Source organism: Terrapene carolina, unplaced genomic scaffold (genome assembly GCF_002925995.2).
Source record: "Terrapene carolina triunguis isolate 2854851 unplaced genomic scaffold, T_m_triunguis-2.0 Scaffold35098, whole genome shotgun sequence".
NCBI lineage: Eukaryota > Metazoa > Chordata > Testudines > Emydidae > Terrapene > Terrapene triunguis.
The window spans coordinates 14,070,300-14,083,377 of NW_020699449.1; the positions used below are offsets into that span (position 1 = coordinate 14,070,300).

General features: G+C 48.3%; 1 protein-coding gene across 1 annotated transcript in view; it reads left to right on the forward strand.

Moving 5' to 3' along the window:
- Positions 1 to 13,078, forward strand: part of LOC113405359 (F-box only protein 10-like) — a 58,043-nt gene that overhangs the window by 39,171 nt on the left and 5,794 nt on the right. The window contains exons 6-9 of the mRNA XM_026646509.2: positions 1,818 to 1,888; positions 3,217 to 3,369; positions 9,514 to 9,789; positions 11,503 to 11,813. Coding sequence (XP_026502294.1) covers positions 1,818 to 1,888; positions 3,217 to 3,369; positions 9,514 to 9,789; positions 11,503 to 11,813 — 811 coding nt within the window. The remainder of the gene's footprint in view (positions 1 to 1,817; positions 1,889 to 3,216; positions 3,370 to 9,513; positions 9,790 to 11,502; positions 11,814 to 13,078) is intronic.

The following is a 13,078-nucleotide window of genomic DNA, read 5'->3' on the forward strand; positions in this document are numbered from 1 at the left end:
CCCATTTGGGGTGTAGAGGACCCTAATGATTTTTGGCCCAAATCCTCATAGATATTTAAATCAATGGAAATCAGAAACCTCTGAGGATCTGGGCTTTTGCACTCCCCATATTGCTTGTTGCTTGAGCACAGTCCACGAACGGAGACTGCACACAGACGTATCCCAAACGTTGACCACTCATTTATTTACAGTGAGAATAGGGGGGCTAAAACTGCAGCGTGTTGCCTTTTATGCCCAACGTTGTGAAGATGTGAGACGTAGGGCCCTTTATTCTCGTGAGTAATCCTTGCTCGTGCAAGGGGTCCTGTGGAAATCATTGGGACAGCGTGGGGAAGTGTCTGCGGGATCAGACTGCAATTGCTTTTCCAACAAACAGCTCCGTGGTTTTTACCCTTTGGCTTGCCTCACTCCTCTTTATGATACAGCAAACTGAAAACAATTGAAGTGCAACTTACCGAGGCAAAATCCACCCTTACCCCTGTGCAACCACGGGAGTGTAAATGACAGTAAGATTTGTCCCCCTGTTCCAGAATAAACAGTGTGACCTCTTGGGTACGTCTATACTTACCTCCGGGTCCGGCGGTAAGCAATCGATCTGGGATCGATTTATCGCGTCTTGTCTAGACACGATAAATCGATCCCGGAAGTGCTCGCCGTCGACGCGGGTACTCCTGCTCTGCGAGAGGAGTATGCGCAGTCGACGGGGGAGCCTGCCTGCTGCGTGTGGACCCGCGGTAAGTACCTTTAAGTTCGAACTAAGGTACTTCGACTTCAGCTACGTTATTCACGTAGCTGAAGTTGCGTATCTTCGTTCGAACTGGGGGGTTAGTGTGGACCAGCCCTTCGTTCGAACTGGGGGGTTAGTGTGGACCAGCCCCTTGTCCCGTGGTGCTTCTGAGCCAAAATATCTGACTTTTATTTTTGCTTTGAAATAAAATGGGCACATTATGCTTTGATGCATCAGGCCAGTTTTTTGCCAACTGGGACGAACCCATGTGGCTTCACTTGAATTGCTGTGGATTTGCATTGGAAAGCAGAATCTGGCCTATGTTTTCAGTTTACTTTGCCTTCCATTGACGCATTGATGTGCGTTATGGAGGTTCTCTCTGCATTGTGCTAATGGAGGATCATCCCATTTGATGCCCGTTACTCAGGTTTGGGGGATATATTTATGAAAATCTGTGAGTGGAGAGCATTTTTCAAACCTGCTGTTTCCTAATTTTGTGGCTTCTTCTTTATGTTTTATAACAAATATATTAGTGGGACTTGCAATATGATGTACATTTCCAAGAATAGCTGTCTATAATCATAGAATCATAGAATATCAGGGTTGGAAGGGACCTCAGGAGGTCATCTAGTCCAACCCCCTGCTCAAAGCAGGACCAATCCCCAGACAGATTTAGGGTTGCTTTGTATTTCAGCGTGTTTTCCCCATTTGATTGGCATTACAATTCATATTTTGAACCACATGAAAGCTATCCAAACACCTGCAGCTCCATTGTCTTATCAGTGCTGCATGTATCTTCTCCTCTGTCTATTTTTCCCTGGTTACACATGACCATTTTATTGTCACTACAAAGCTTGATGCATTCTCATTAAAGAAGAAAAGGAAATGAACTGCAGCCTAGAGCCAATCAACCCAGGCAGCACTTTGAACAGAAGCGCTCTCTGCTGGGTAATGAGTAAAGGATATAAGGGCTATTACATCCGTTCATTTAACCCAGAAAGTCTAGTTAGGGCAAATCTGTGCGTGATTAACATATAATAAAAAGAGCAACCACGTTGGCAGCTAACTTTTTCCTTTCTTTCTACTCTAGTGGGAACCATATATTCCAGGGGCTTGCAGCTGGTATAGCAGTGAATGAGAATGGAAAAGGCCAAATAATAGGTATATAATTTAAAAGCAGCTTTGTTATGCATGATAGACGGTGTTTTCTAATGGGCGTCAAGCTTCTAAGTCATATTTAGGTGCATCTTTCTTGCAAAGTTATTTTTGTTTTAGACTCAGTGGCTGGGTGCAAACGCCATTGGAATCAACCTTAGACTTAGATCATCAGTCCATATGCCAATAAGGGAGGGTGTAGGCGTGTCTTTTCTGTATTGTTTCGCTGGAATCATTGCTCTCTCCTTGGCGTTGTTTGTTCGTAGAGCTGTGCTATGGAAGCACCATCCAGATCAACTGTATTTTTACTCATCCAGTATTTGGTTTTCATGGCGAGCTTGAGTCGTCAACGTTATTCTACTTCAGCGGCATCTTGGAGTTGTTTCCCCTAGCAATTGTTCTGCTGAACATATACGTGGGAAGGAGGAAGGCTAATTACGTAGAACTAGTGATACAACTAAGTGCAATTAAGCTGCTGAATACACTGCTGCCCTCCGTTTGCAGTTACAGACAGTAATTATACTTAATTGAATCTTTTCTGTTGTTCCATAGGACGAGATGATAATTGTTGCCCTATTTTCCATCATATAAAAAAAAGTAAATACAGGCCCATCACTATGGAGTTTTAAAAAAAGATAATAGGTTTCTAAAAAAGCTGAATTGCTCCCAAGAGACAGGGCAAGATAAATACTCACTAGACCACAGAAGATAGAGCCACACTATTACTAAATCTTTTCTTTTGTTTCAAAAGACAGCAGCCTTTTTAAACAGCAGTAATCTGCTTCTGCTGTCATCCCCTGTCCTGTCTCCAGCCATTGTTCTTCTTGCATCTCCTTTTCCCGTACTGCTGCTCTGTTGAGCTGGGAGCAGGCCCCTCTGTGATTGGGTAAAGAACGGTGCTTATCCAGGGCCAATCCAGTAAAACTCCCGTTACCTTCACCAAGAGCAAATTCAGGCCAGTTCTGTGGGATGATTTGCAAACAAAAAGAGGTGAAATTTGCTAAATCAATGGTGGGTGGAATCCTGGTTCCATTATAGTCATTTTGCTGTTGACTTCAGGATAGAATGCGATGTGTTTTGTGAATCTACTCAGTTCAGCTGTAGGTGCATCATTTCCCCACTTCCCCAGCTGGGTTCTTCTGCCCCGGTTACACAGAGGGACTTTGCTTTTCAGCTTCCTTGGGGGGAATGAGGACTTCCCAGCAGTGTGTGTGACTGTCAGATTGTTTAGCAGCTACGCCCTGGGGGGTGGACGGTGCATAGGAACGCAGCATAGCCTCCCTTCTTTCAGTGGGGATCTCGGATGATTTTTTTTCTCTTCTGCTCTGTGTTAGAAAACGTCATTCGTGAGAACCAGTGGGGAGGGGCGGACATCCGGCGCGGGGGTGACCCCATCCTCAGGAGCAACCTGATCTGCTGTGGCTACTCGGATGGAGTGGTGGTGGGAGAGAGAGGCAAGGGGCTGATCGAAGGAAACACCATTTATGGTAAGAAGCCAAAAATGTGGAAAATGCCTTGAGCTCTCCACATCCTACTGTGCTGTCCCCCACCTTTTGCTTAATCAAGGGTCCAGTGCAGCTTTAGAGTTGGATTCCATGCTGAGCAAGGGCAGGGGAGGTGGGCAGGAAGTCAGTTATGGCTCCCTGATTCTCTGCCCCAGCACAAGTAAGAGCAGCCTGGATGCTGCTCTAACTTGTGCCAACTGGCTGTGGTCCCCAAGGGACCATACCCTAGCTGGGGATAGCCACTCCTCCTTCCCTCTCCCTGTCCCTAACACAGCCCTTGTGCCAGGGGAGGGGTCCCTGGTGATGCGGGGAGCTGGTGTGTGTCCACTGGACTCCTTTACACCGGGGGAATCCATGCTGGGGGACTTGCAGCCAATCTCCACTCCCTTTGTCCTGCCTTGGTCTCGCATTCTGTGGATTACCCAGACCAGTAAGAGGTGCTGTCATTACCTCCAGGAGCCTTGGTGCTCTGAAAGTTCCTCGACACCAGTAGTCAGCCCACAATCGCAAGGTCTCACCCCGGCTTTCACCAGCCTAGCTTCTCCTGGCAGGTTGTTGCCAACAGCCCTTCCGGTCCCATCTCCTCAAACCCGGCCTGCCCTAGTTCTTTATTACCAGACCCGTGGCCCGTTCCCCTCTGGTTCATTGTCTGTGCAGCCCTCCTCCTGTTATCAGCTTGCTTCGGCTCAGACGCTTCACGCAGTTTGTGCAACAGAGACCTGCTTGGGGTGAAAAACAGCAACTGGAAGGGTTCTGAGAGGTGGAGCCTAGGTTGAAGGAAGAATTCTTCTGTCCATCTAGCGCTGTCTACACCAGGGGTTAGGTCGGTGTAGCTACATTTCTCAGGGTGTGGGTTTTTAACATCCCTGAGAGACGTAGCTAGGCCAATGTATGTTTCCAGTATAGACCAGCCCTTCGTTCCCGAACACTGGGGTTTTCTTTGCAGCTTTGAACTGTTTCTGTTTGATTGGATGGTTCCTGGTTGTTTTTTTCCTGGGCTGGACAATGGCTAGGTGCTTGGGGCCGCCCTCGTCTGGTTGTGAGGTGCTGCTGAAGTTGTGCCACATTTACAACTAGTTTTCCACATGCATTCATAACCGTAACCATAATGACTGTTCAGTTCAGTGTATTACAAGCTTTCATAAAGATCTTACTTGATATTCTTCCATTGTACAATAACACAGCATGCAATCAGTTGGTTTAACTGCTTATTGGGGAGGGGGTAAACCTTTTTGTTCTCCCCTTGGGGTGTCGAAACCCTGATTGTCATCCTCAGAGCCTGCCATCAGGGGGTGGATTGGACAGGGAATCTGTCCCTTTATGTATAATCAAGAGGACTTGTGGCATCTTAGAGACTAACAAATTTATTAGAGCATAAGCTTTCGTGGGCTACAACCCACTATATGCATCCGAAGAAGTGGGTTGTAGCCCACGAAAGCTTATGCTCTAATAAATTTATTAGTCTCTAAGGTGCCACAAGTCCTCCTGTTCTTTTTGCGGATACAGACTAACACGGCTGCCACTCTGAAACCTGTCTTTATGTATAATGTATCTATAGGGATAGGTGTGTACTGCAGGGGCTGCAAAACGGCCGCTAATGGCCATCTCTCACCTCGCACCAGTGCTGCGGCCTTCACGTCTCAAGCCTTGGGAATACTTCTCTAGGAAGAGTCCCTGGCCACACAAAGCTGAGAGCTGTGGTCCAGTCGGGCAACAATTAGCCTGTTTTGGGTTATAGGAGGTCCAGAAACGAGTGTTATCTGGGATCAGTGGTGGGAATTATAGGAGGACATACGGATTAATAGGAGAAGAGGGGAAGTCAAATGAGAACAGCGGGTCCCTTTAGGTGAAAGAAAAAGGGAGAGAGAAAATATGCTCTGGCTAGTTAGTTGCATTTTTAAAATTAAATGCTCAGGTTGGAGCAATAAATAAATCCCAGTTTCACAGGATCAAAATAAAACGGCTGCATATGTGAAAAGCGGTTGGAACCCCCAGCGTGGGCTCCTGTGCCTTGCACCGAGTATGTACGGTCTGACCCAAAGCCCTTTGAAGTCCGTGGGAGTCATTGTGTTGACTGCAGTGTGCGTTGGATTGGTCCCTTACTGAGGAGGGAGGCAAGAGGTGGAGCAGGAATGAGGCCTGAAGAGACAGGAAAGGAGGAGAAAAGACAACAAGCCTCTAACTGGGGAGCGCAGGGTGATAGTTTCCTATTTTTAGTAGGTTTATTATTCCAATAATGCCCCCTGTGATGTATGTGCATTATTAATAGCAAGCTCTTATCTAGCACTTTCCATTAGCAGGTCTCAAAGTGCTTTACAAAGGAAGTGAGAATCATTATTCCCATTTTACAGATAGGGAAACTGAGGCACGGCGAGAGGAAGTGACTTCCCCCAGGTCACCCAGCCGGCCACTGGCAGAGCTGGGGATAGAACCCAAGACTCCTGAGTCCTAGTCCAGTGCCAAGATCATGCTGCCTCACTGACTGTGTAATCCCACAGTGAGATTATTTAGCGTGCTATGTGACTGTTTGACTACAGTAGAAGTAAAGGGATGTGATTAGGAAAGGGAAAATCTAGGCTGAATCCTTGGAAAAACTCACTTCTGGAGGCTGTAGTATGATCTCGCTGGGGCAGTGGTGGAAGATGCATTCGCTGAGACTTTCAAAACCTTACTAGAAAATACGCCAAAGGAAATATCCATTCACCAGCAGGGGAAGGGCATGAAACTTAATAGGTCTTTCCCCATTCTGGCTTCTAGGCTGCAGGATGAATGCTAAAGCAGCCGTTCCAATATGCATACTTGGTGCTGATGCCATGAGATGGAATTAGAAGCCTCTATATGCTGTGGTGGGGGCAGAAAAGCAGTAAGGAGAAAGGGAGGTTAGTTATCTGGTGTAGAGGGTCCTTTGCAAGCAGAACTTGGACCCATAGGCGCTGAATTTTATTTTTCCCGGTGGGTGCTCCACCCCAAGGCCCCACCCCACTCCACTCCCTCCCTTGAGGCCCCGCCCTCGCTCCTCCTCTTCCTGTCCCTGCTCCGCCCCCTCCCTCAAAGCCCCGGCCTCACTCCGCCTCTTCCTGCCCCCACTCCACCCTCTCCCCCGAGGCCCCATGCCAGCTGCCGAACAGCTGAATAGCAGCCCAGCTGAACAGCTGTGGCTGGTGGGTGTCGACCACCCCCACTATTTTTTTCCATGGGTGCTTGAGCGCTGGAGTCGCATGGAGTCGGTGCCTATGCCTGATTCTCTCCTCACTTGTAGCCGTGTAAATCAGGAGCAACCCCAGTGAAATCAGGGAAGTTACACTGATATAAAATTAATGAACCACAGGTGGTTCACCAGCCTGGAGCAGTCTAATGAGTGGCGCTGTGGTTCACCAGCAGCTATAAATGCAATCTGACAAGCCAGAGAAGGCACGTCAGACTGGCAGTGCCAGCAGGAATCTCAAACATACTTCTTGAGTTGAGAAAGGTACTAAGCAGGGGTCGTCTAGCTGGCAGAGCTATACCGGCGAAGGCCCTGTAGTGTAAACAAGACCTGCATTAACCATGTTTTGGGGCAGTTAATTTCCCTTGTTTCTTGAGGAAGAGGTGTTAGTGAGGGGGCAGGATTGGAGGGCACCTGTGGGAGGGGGTTGATTTGCCACTTTAGCTACCAGCTCTGCCCTCCTCCTGGCCCCACCATGTAGGGCGGGAAGGGCCCTGGGAAGAAAGGAGGGTGGTAACTGATGGGCTGTGAGGAGCACATCCACCAGCTGGAGGCAGCAAGAGGAATAGCAGGGAGCCCCAGACTTTGTATCTACTTCGGGGAGCGAGTGCAAAGGAAGGAGCTCTGCACAGCCCTCTGCAGTACAGGAGTGCTGTTGATGTGTGGAATGGCCCATTCAGTGGGGTGCGCTCAGATGAATTAGGACACAATAGCTCTGGGTGGTGTGAAATGACCCATTCAGCTCAGTGGGAGTTCCCCTCCACCTCCGTTTCAGTTGTGGCATATCCCTGTTCAAGGTAATCTCCCTATGCATGTCAGTTTTAGAGCAACTGGAATATTACAATTTTCTTCTTATTGGGGAAGAATATACACCTGAACCAAATTATTCCAAACTTGCACCATTGGCCCTGTTGTGGCATACGAATATCCTAGATAATCTCATCATGCATGTGGATTTTAGAGTACTTTCAAAATTAAAAGAAGCTCCTAATGCAGGGGGAGGACATGTATTGTAAGCAAGCACATTTATTTATTCTTAAGGTAAAAGCATTTCAGATAAAACATTAAAAACAATGAAAGAACCTACACGCATGATAAAAAGCTTACCAGAGGTCACCCCAACTCCCAACTCGGGCTCTGGGAGCTGTCAGTACTTCAAAACCCACAAATGGGTTTTCCCCAGGGTTACAAGTTCAGAACTGGCCCACATTCAGAACCAGAACCACCATGAATAATTCAGTCATTCTTTATACAGCTTGGGCCTTTGATCATGGCCGCTTGTAACAGGCGATCAGCAGACAATGGCCTTCTCCTCAGGGCACAGCTTCCAAAGGCTGAGTTTTCGCATAGCTCGAGGTGGGAATTTGCCTTCATCTCCTATTAGATGTTCCCCAGGAAAACCGCTTCACACTTTTTGTTCCTAAAGTCCATTCTTGTCTGGCACTTTGCTCAATATAGTTCTTTGAACCCCCAGGTCTCACATCTGTCACGTCTACCCCCTCAAGAGCTAACATACAGTCCCAGCCCAATAGATAAACCATTAATTAATACAGAGATACTTACATTTAATTCAATAAGGTCTCCCAAGGATATTGCAGGAAATTGCCAGATCAGACACAGTAGGTACTGTTCTCCACTGAGTTTCCATGGCAGTATGTTTCATTGCGTCTTTCGAGTGACATTGGTTTAGAGTAACTCAGCTCAAGAGGGAATCATCAGTCATTAGCTTGGCAGCATCTAACAAGGAGAGCAGGAGCCTGGAATAAACCACCTAAATACCCATAAGGGGGATTTATTTTCCAGCAGCAAACAAAGGAAAACAGACCCTTGAACAAACACCAATGGGAGACATCTATGTATGTGTTTAATTGTGTAAACGGGAACAGCGGCGTGGGGACAAAGCAAGTAAGAGTGAGGATGACCACAGGGACAGGAATATATGTGACATATGCTATATGTGACACATCACAGTATATGCTCCCAGGGAACATGAGGACCTGAATTATAAACCACATCCTAGCAATGGCAAAAGGGGATTTTATTACCGTTTGTGTTTCACCAATGCCTAGTAGCCCCATTCTGCCAGGTACTGCACAGGCACGTTGTGAGAGACCATTCCTGAAGCTGCAGTGTAAATAGACACGACAGACAAAGGAAGTATTGGTATCCCCATTTTAGAGATGGGAAACTGAGGCACAAGGTGATGATTTGTTCAAGATCACCCTGCAGGTCAGTGGCAGATCCAGGAATTAACCCAGCTTTCCCAGGTCCCAGTCCAGTGGGTCTCGGTTCCCCATCTGTAAAGCAAGCACAATGATACTTGCTCTCTGTCTGGTCTATTTACACTGTAAGCTCCGTGGGGCAGGGGCTGTCTCTCACTAGGTGTCTGTGCTAAGACCTGTGTGAATAACAGATTTTTCAGTTTGCTGGCAAGGCTGTCGGGGAGGGGAATGGTTTCAGGTTGAACCGGAAATGGAATTTTTCAAAATTTTCAGCGAGTCAAAAAGTGGAACAGAAAATCATTTCAGGTCGAATGAAGTGTTTTGTTTCTGCCACGTGGCTTTTTTTTTGGTTTAAATTTTGACCATTTTCATGTGTTTGTTTTGTTGTTGTTTTGTTTTTTCAAACGAAAGGAAATGTCAAAACACCAAGTCGTTTCAAAGTGAAAAATGGAAATGGTTTGATTGGTTTCATAATTTATTTTTAGGGTTTTTTTCTGACCGAAATCATTTGGTGAAACCGAGACAAATTCATGAAACGTTTTGGTGTCATCAAAGCTGCCTGGTTTGTTTGAAAAAACGTTTTGCCTGAAAAATTGCGCCCAGCTCTGGTGTGCACAGGGCCTAGCCCAGTGGAGCCGGCCTGCGGTTGGAGCCTATAACAATGGCTGTCACACTTTGGTCTGTCTCTGCATGCTGCAGGTAACAAGGGCTGTGGCGTGTGGATAATGTCCTCCAGCCTCCCTCACATCACAAACAACCGAATTGGCCACAACAGCATCTATGGGGTGGCCGTGTTTTGCCGCAAGGACGATGCCAACGACTATCTCGCCAACCAAGGCGGCAACGAGAACTTCAACGACGAGGGCGAAGCTGCCAGCTGGGAGAATGACTTGGACAGCGAGGACGAGCGCTTCACCTCCCGACGGCCCATCAGCGTGGCACTGGTGGAGTCCAACAGCATCAATCACAATGGAGGTGAACGTGGCCCCAGCTGGGCCTGCCCCAAACATGCTGTCCAGGGCCTGACTCCGTCCCCCCCCCGAATCCCCGGAGAGAAGTGCTAGGGGTCTCCTGGGGCCTGTGGCGATCACAGTCACAGTAACCGTGCAGCTCTGAGTATGATGGAGCCAGGCGAATGGAGGAGCAGACTGGAGGGGAGTGAGGCCTAGCGGTGGTAGCGCCTGGCACTGCCTTGCAGAGGACAAATTCAGTCTCTAGACCAGGGACTGGATTTTATCCAGTGCTGCAGCCATTGTATATAGGCTACAAAGGGGGTGGAAACAACCACTGCAGGATTTCCATCACTGGGATTTTTCCTCTCTGGGCATATCCCAGTAGGACCATGTTACACCAGGCCCTGGCAGCCCCCAGGGTTGAAGGGTGGAAAGGAGTGTGCATTGTACTCTGGCTGGATATGAGCCCCGCAGAGAGTCTTCAGAGGGCCATTACAAGCTGGTGAGGCTGAGGGCTGGTCCACACTACCCGCCTGATTCGGCGGCTAGAGATCGATCTTCTGGGATCGATTTATCGTGTCTCATCTGGACGCGATAGATCGATCCCAGAAGCGCTCCCCCGTCGACTGCGGAACTCCTGCTCGCCGAGAGGAGGAAGCGCTGTCGACGGGGGAGCCTGCCTGCGCCGCGTGGACCCGAAGTAAGTAAATTTAGTTCGATCTAGGAAACGTCGACTTCAGCTACGCTATTCTCGTAGCTGAAGTTGCGTTTCCTAGATCGATCCCCCGCCCCAGTGTGGACCTGCCCTTAGAGCAGCCATGGGGCTGCTCTGGGTTGTGCTGAAGCCAGAGAGGGCACTGGTCTGACCAACAACTCAGGAAGCACAAAGGTAGTTTAAAGCCACTTTCTTCACCCCCTGCAGAAAAGGAGCAGGTAGTCAGGGAGTGAGAAGGCTGCAGGGCCTCTGTGTTCATCCCTTTGGAAGGGAGATGGAGAAAAAGCTTTAACGTAGGGAGCAGCGTTGAGCTCCAAAGCGAGCCCCACCCAGCAGTCCTTGGATGGAAAGTTGATTCCTGCAAGAGGGTACTTACTGGAGCTTGTATGTGGGGGGGCAGGACAGGTGATGGGAGTAGTAACAGAAGATCAGGAAGACATGGGAAACCACAGCTGGGGTATGGAAAATCCCTCTCTCTACAGCCCTGAATAAAGGGTCAGCTTGAGTCTCAGGAAACCAGAGATGCCGCTCCATTAATGACCCCTTGGGCAGCGTCTATATTACTCCTACGCCAACCGCTAGCTCTCCGTTTCTATCACAGCTGTTTCTATCAGTATTGTTGCCCTCTCCCATTCCAGAGTCTGCCCAGTTCAGTGCTGACACCCTGGAGTTTATCACGAGAGCCGTGCAAAATGTCTGTAGCTTGTGAACTAGCCTGGCCTTGGGGCTGTATTACAAACGTCAAACCCACTTCGCTTTGTCCAAAGACAGCCTCCGAGTGGAGGCTCACCGATCCATAGCACCAACCCGAGTGCCGGTTAGCCTGAGTTTTTCTTAGCATTTTGGGGTTTATTCCCGTCCAGAACTCAGGGTGTTGAACAGTTAAGCACATTCAGAGTTTCCCAATCCTAGGCTGGTGGAAGACTTGTTTCTCTGGCTGCCCGGCAGACCCAGTTGTCTCATCTGCCCTGTTTCATTCACTCGAACGAGTTCGCTGACTTCTTTCCCCCTCTTTTGCAGCCGCAGGCTTGTACGTCAAGAGCAGCGAAGCACTTAACGTCATAGCCAACGCCATCCATGCCAACCACGACAGCGGGGTTGCTGTGTTTCAGAGCAGCCAGCTCACACGACTCGCCAACAACAGCATCTCCTGCAACAGCCTCGGCGGGGTGCTGGTCGAAAGCGAGGCCAGAGTGGAGCTGCGTGGCAATGGCATTTATGACAACAGCAGCCATGGCATCACCTCCAAGGGCGACGGGGTCATCGTTGAGAACGACATCGTAGGCAACCGGGGATGTGGCCTCCAGTTGTTACAGACTGCGGACATGAAGGTGGGTGTTCAAACCAGTCTTAGATTCCGAGACCAGAAGGGACCACTCTGAGCATCTACTCGGACCTCCCATGTAACACAGTCCTGTTTGCTCTATCCTAGAGCACATCTTAAAGGAAAACTATCCAATCTTCATTTAAAAATAGCCCATGATGGAGAATTCACCACCACCCTTGGTAAATTGGTACCATTGTTAATTACTCTCACTGTTTAAAAATGTGCCCCGTATTTCCAGTCTGCATTTGTCTCTCCTGAATTCATTAGGCTGGATGGATTGGTGCATTAGGAGGAAACCAGACCTGGGTTCAGGGCTGGTGTCCATCCCAGAAGAACGGTCAAAGTCCGTAGGTCTTAGCTTCTCTTCTTTGGATTTGTAGTGAAAGCTGCTAGTCATTTGTAGCATCACAAAGATAATCAAAGGGAAACAGGAGCAGCGAATTCCCCCTCCCTTCACAGGAGAGCGGAGCAGCACTGCTCATGTGCAGCAACTCTATCGCTTAACAAACATGCATGTCGGAGAGGGTAGGAGATCGTGAACGAGAGAATTTCCATTCACGGAATACATCTGTAATGATAGTAATAGTACTTAACTCTTCTCATCAGCAGGTTGCAAAGCTCTTTACAAAGGAGGTGAGGATCATTATCCTCATTTTACAAAGGGGGAAACTGAGGCACAGAGTGGGCAGTGACTTGCCAGAAGTCACCCAGAATAGAGTCCAGCTCTCCAAAGTCTCTGTGCAGTGCTCATAAAAAGAACCATACTGGATCAGACCTATGGTCCATCTCGCCCAGTATCCTGTCTTCTGACAGTGGCCAATGCCAGGTGCTTCAGAGGAAATGTACAGATCAGGGCAATTTTGAGTGATCCATCCCCTGTCATCCAGTCCCAGTTTCTGGCAGTCAGAGGCTAGACACACCCAGAGCACGGAACTGCATCCATGACCATCTTGGCTAATAGCAATTGATGGACCTGTCCTCCATGAACTTCTCTAATCCTTTTCTGAACCCTGTTACGGTCTTGGCCTTCACAACGTTCTCTGGCAATGAGTTCCACAGATTGACTGTGCGTTGTGTGAAGAAGAACTTCCTTTTGTTTGTTTTAAACCTGCTGCCTATTAATTTCATTGGGTGACCCCTGGTTCTTGTGTTATGTGAAGGGGCAAATAACACTTCCTTATTCACTTTCTCCACACAGTCATGATTTTATAGACCTTGATCATATCCCCCCTTAGTCATTTCAGAGCTGAACAGTCCCAGTCTCTCTTA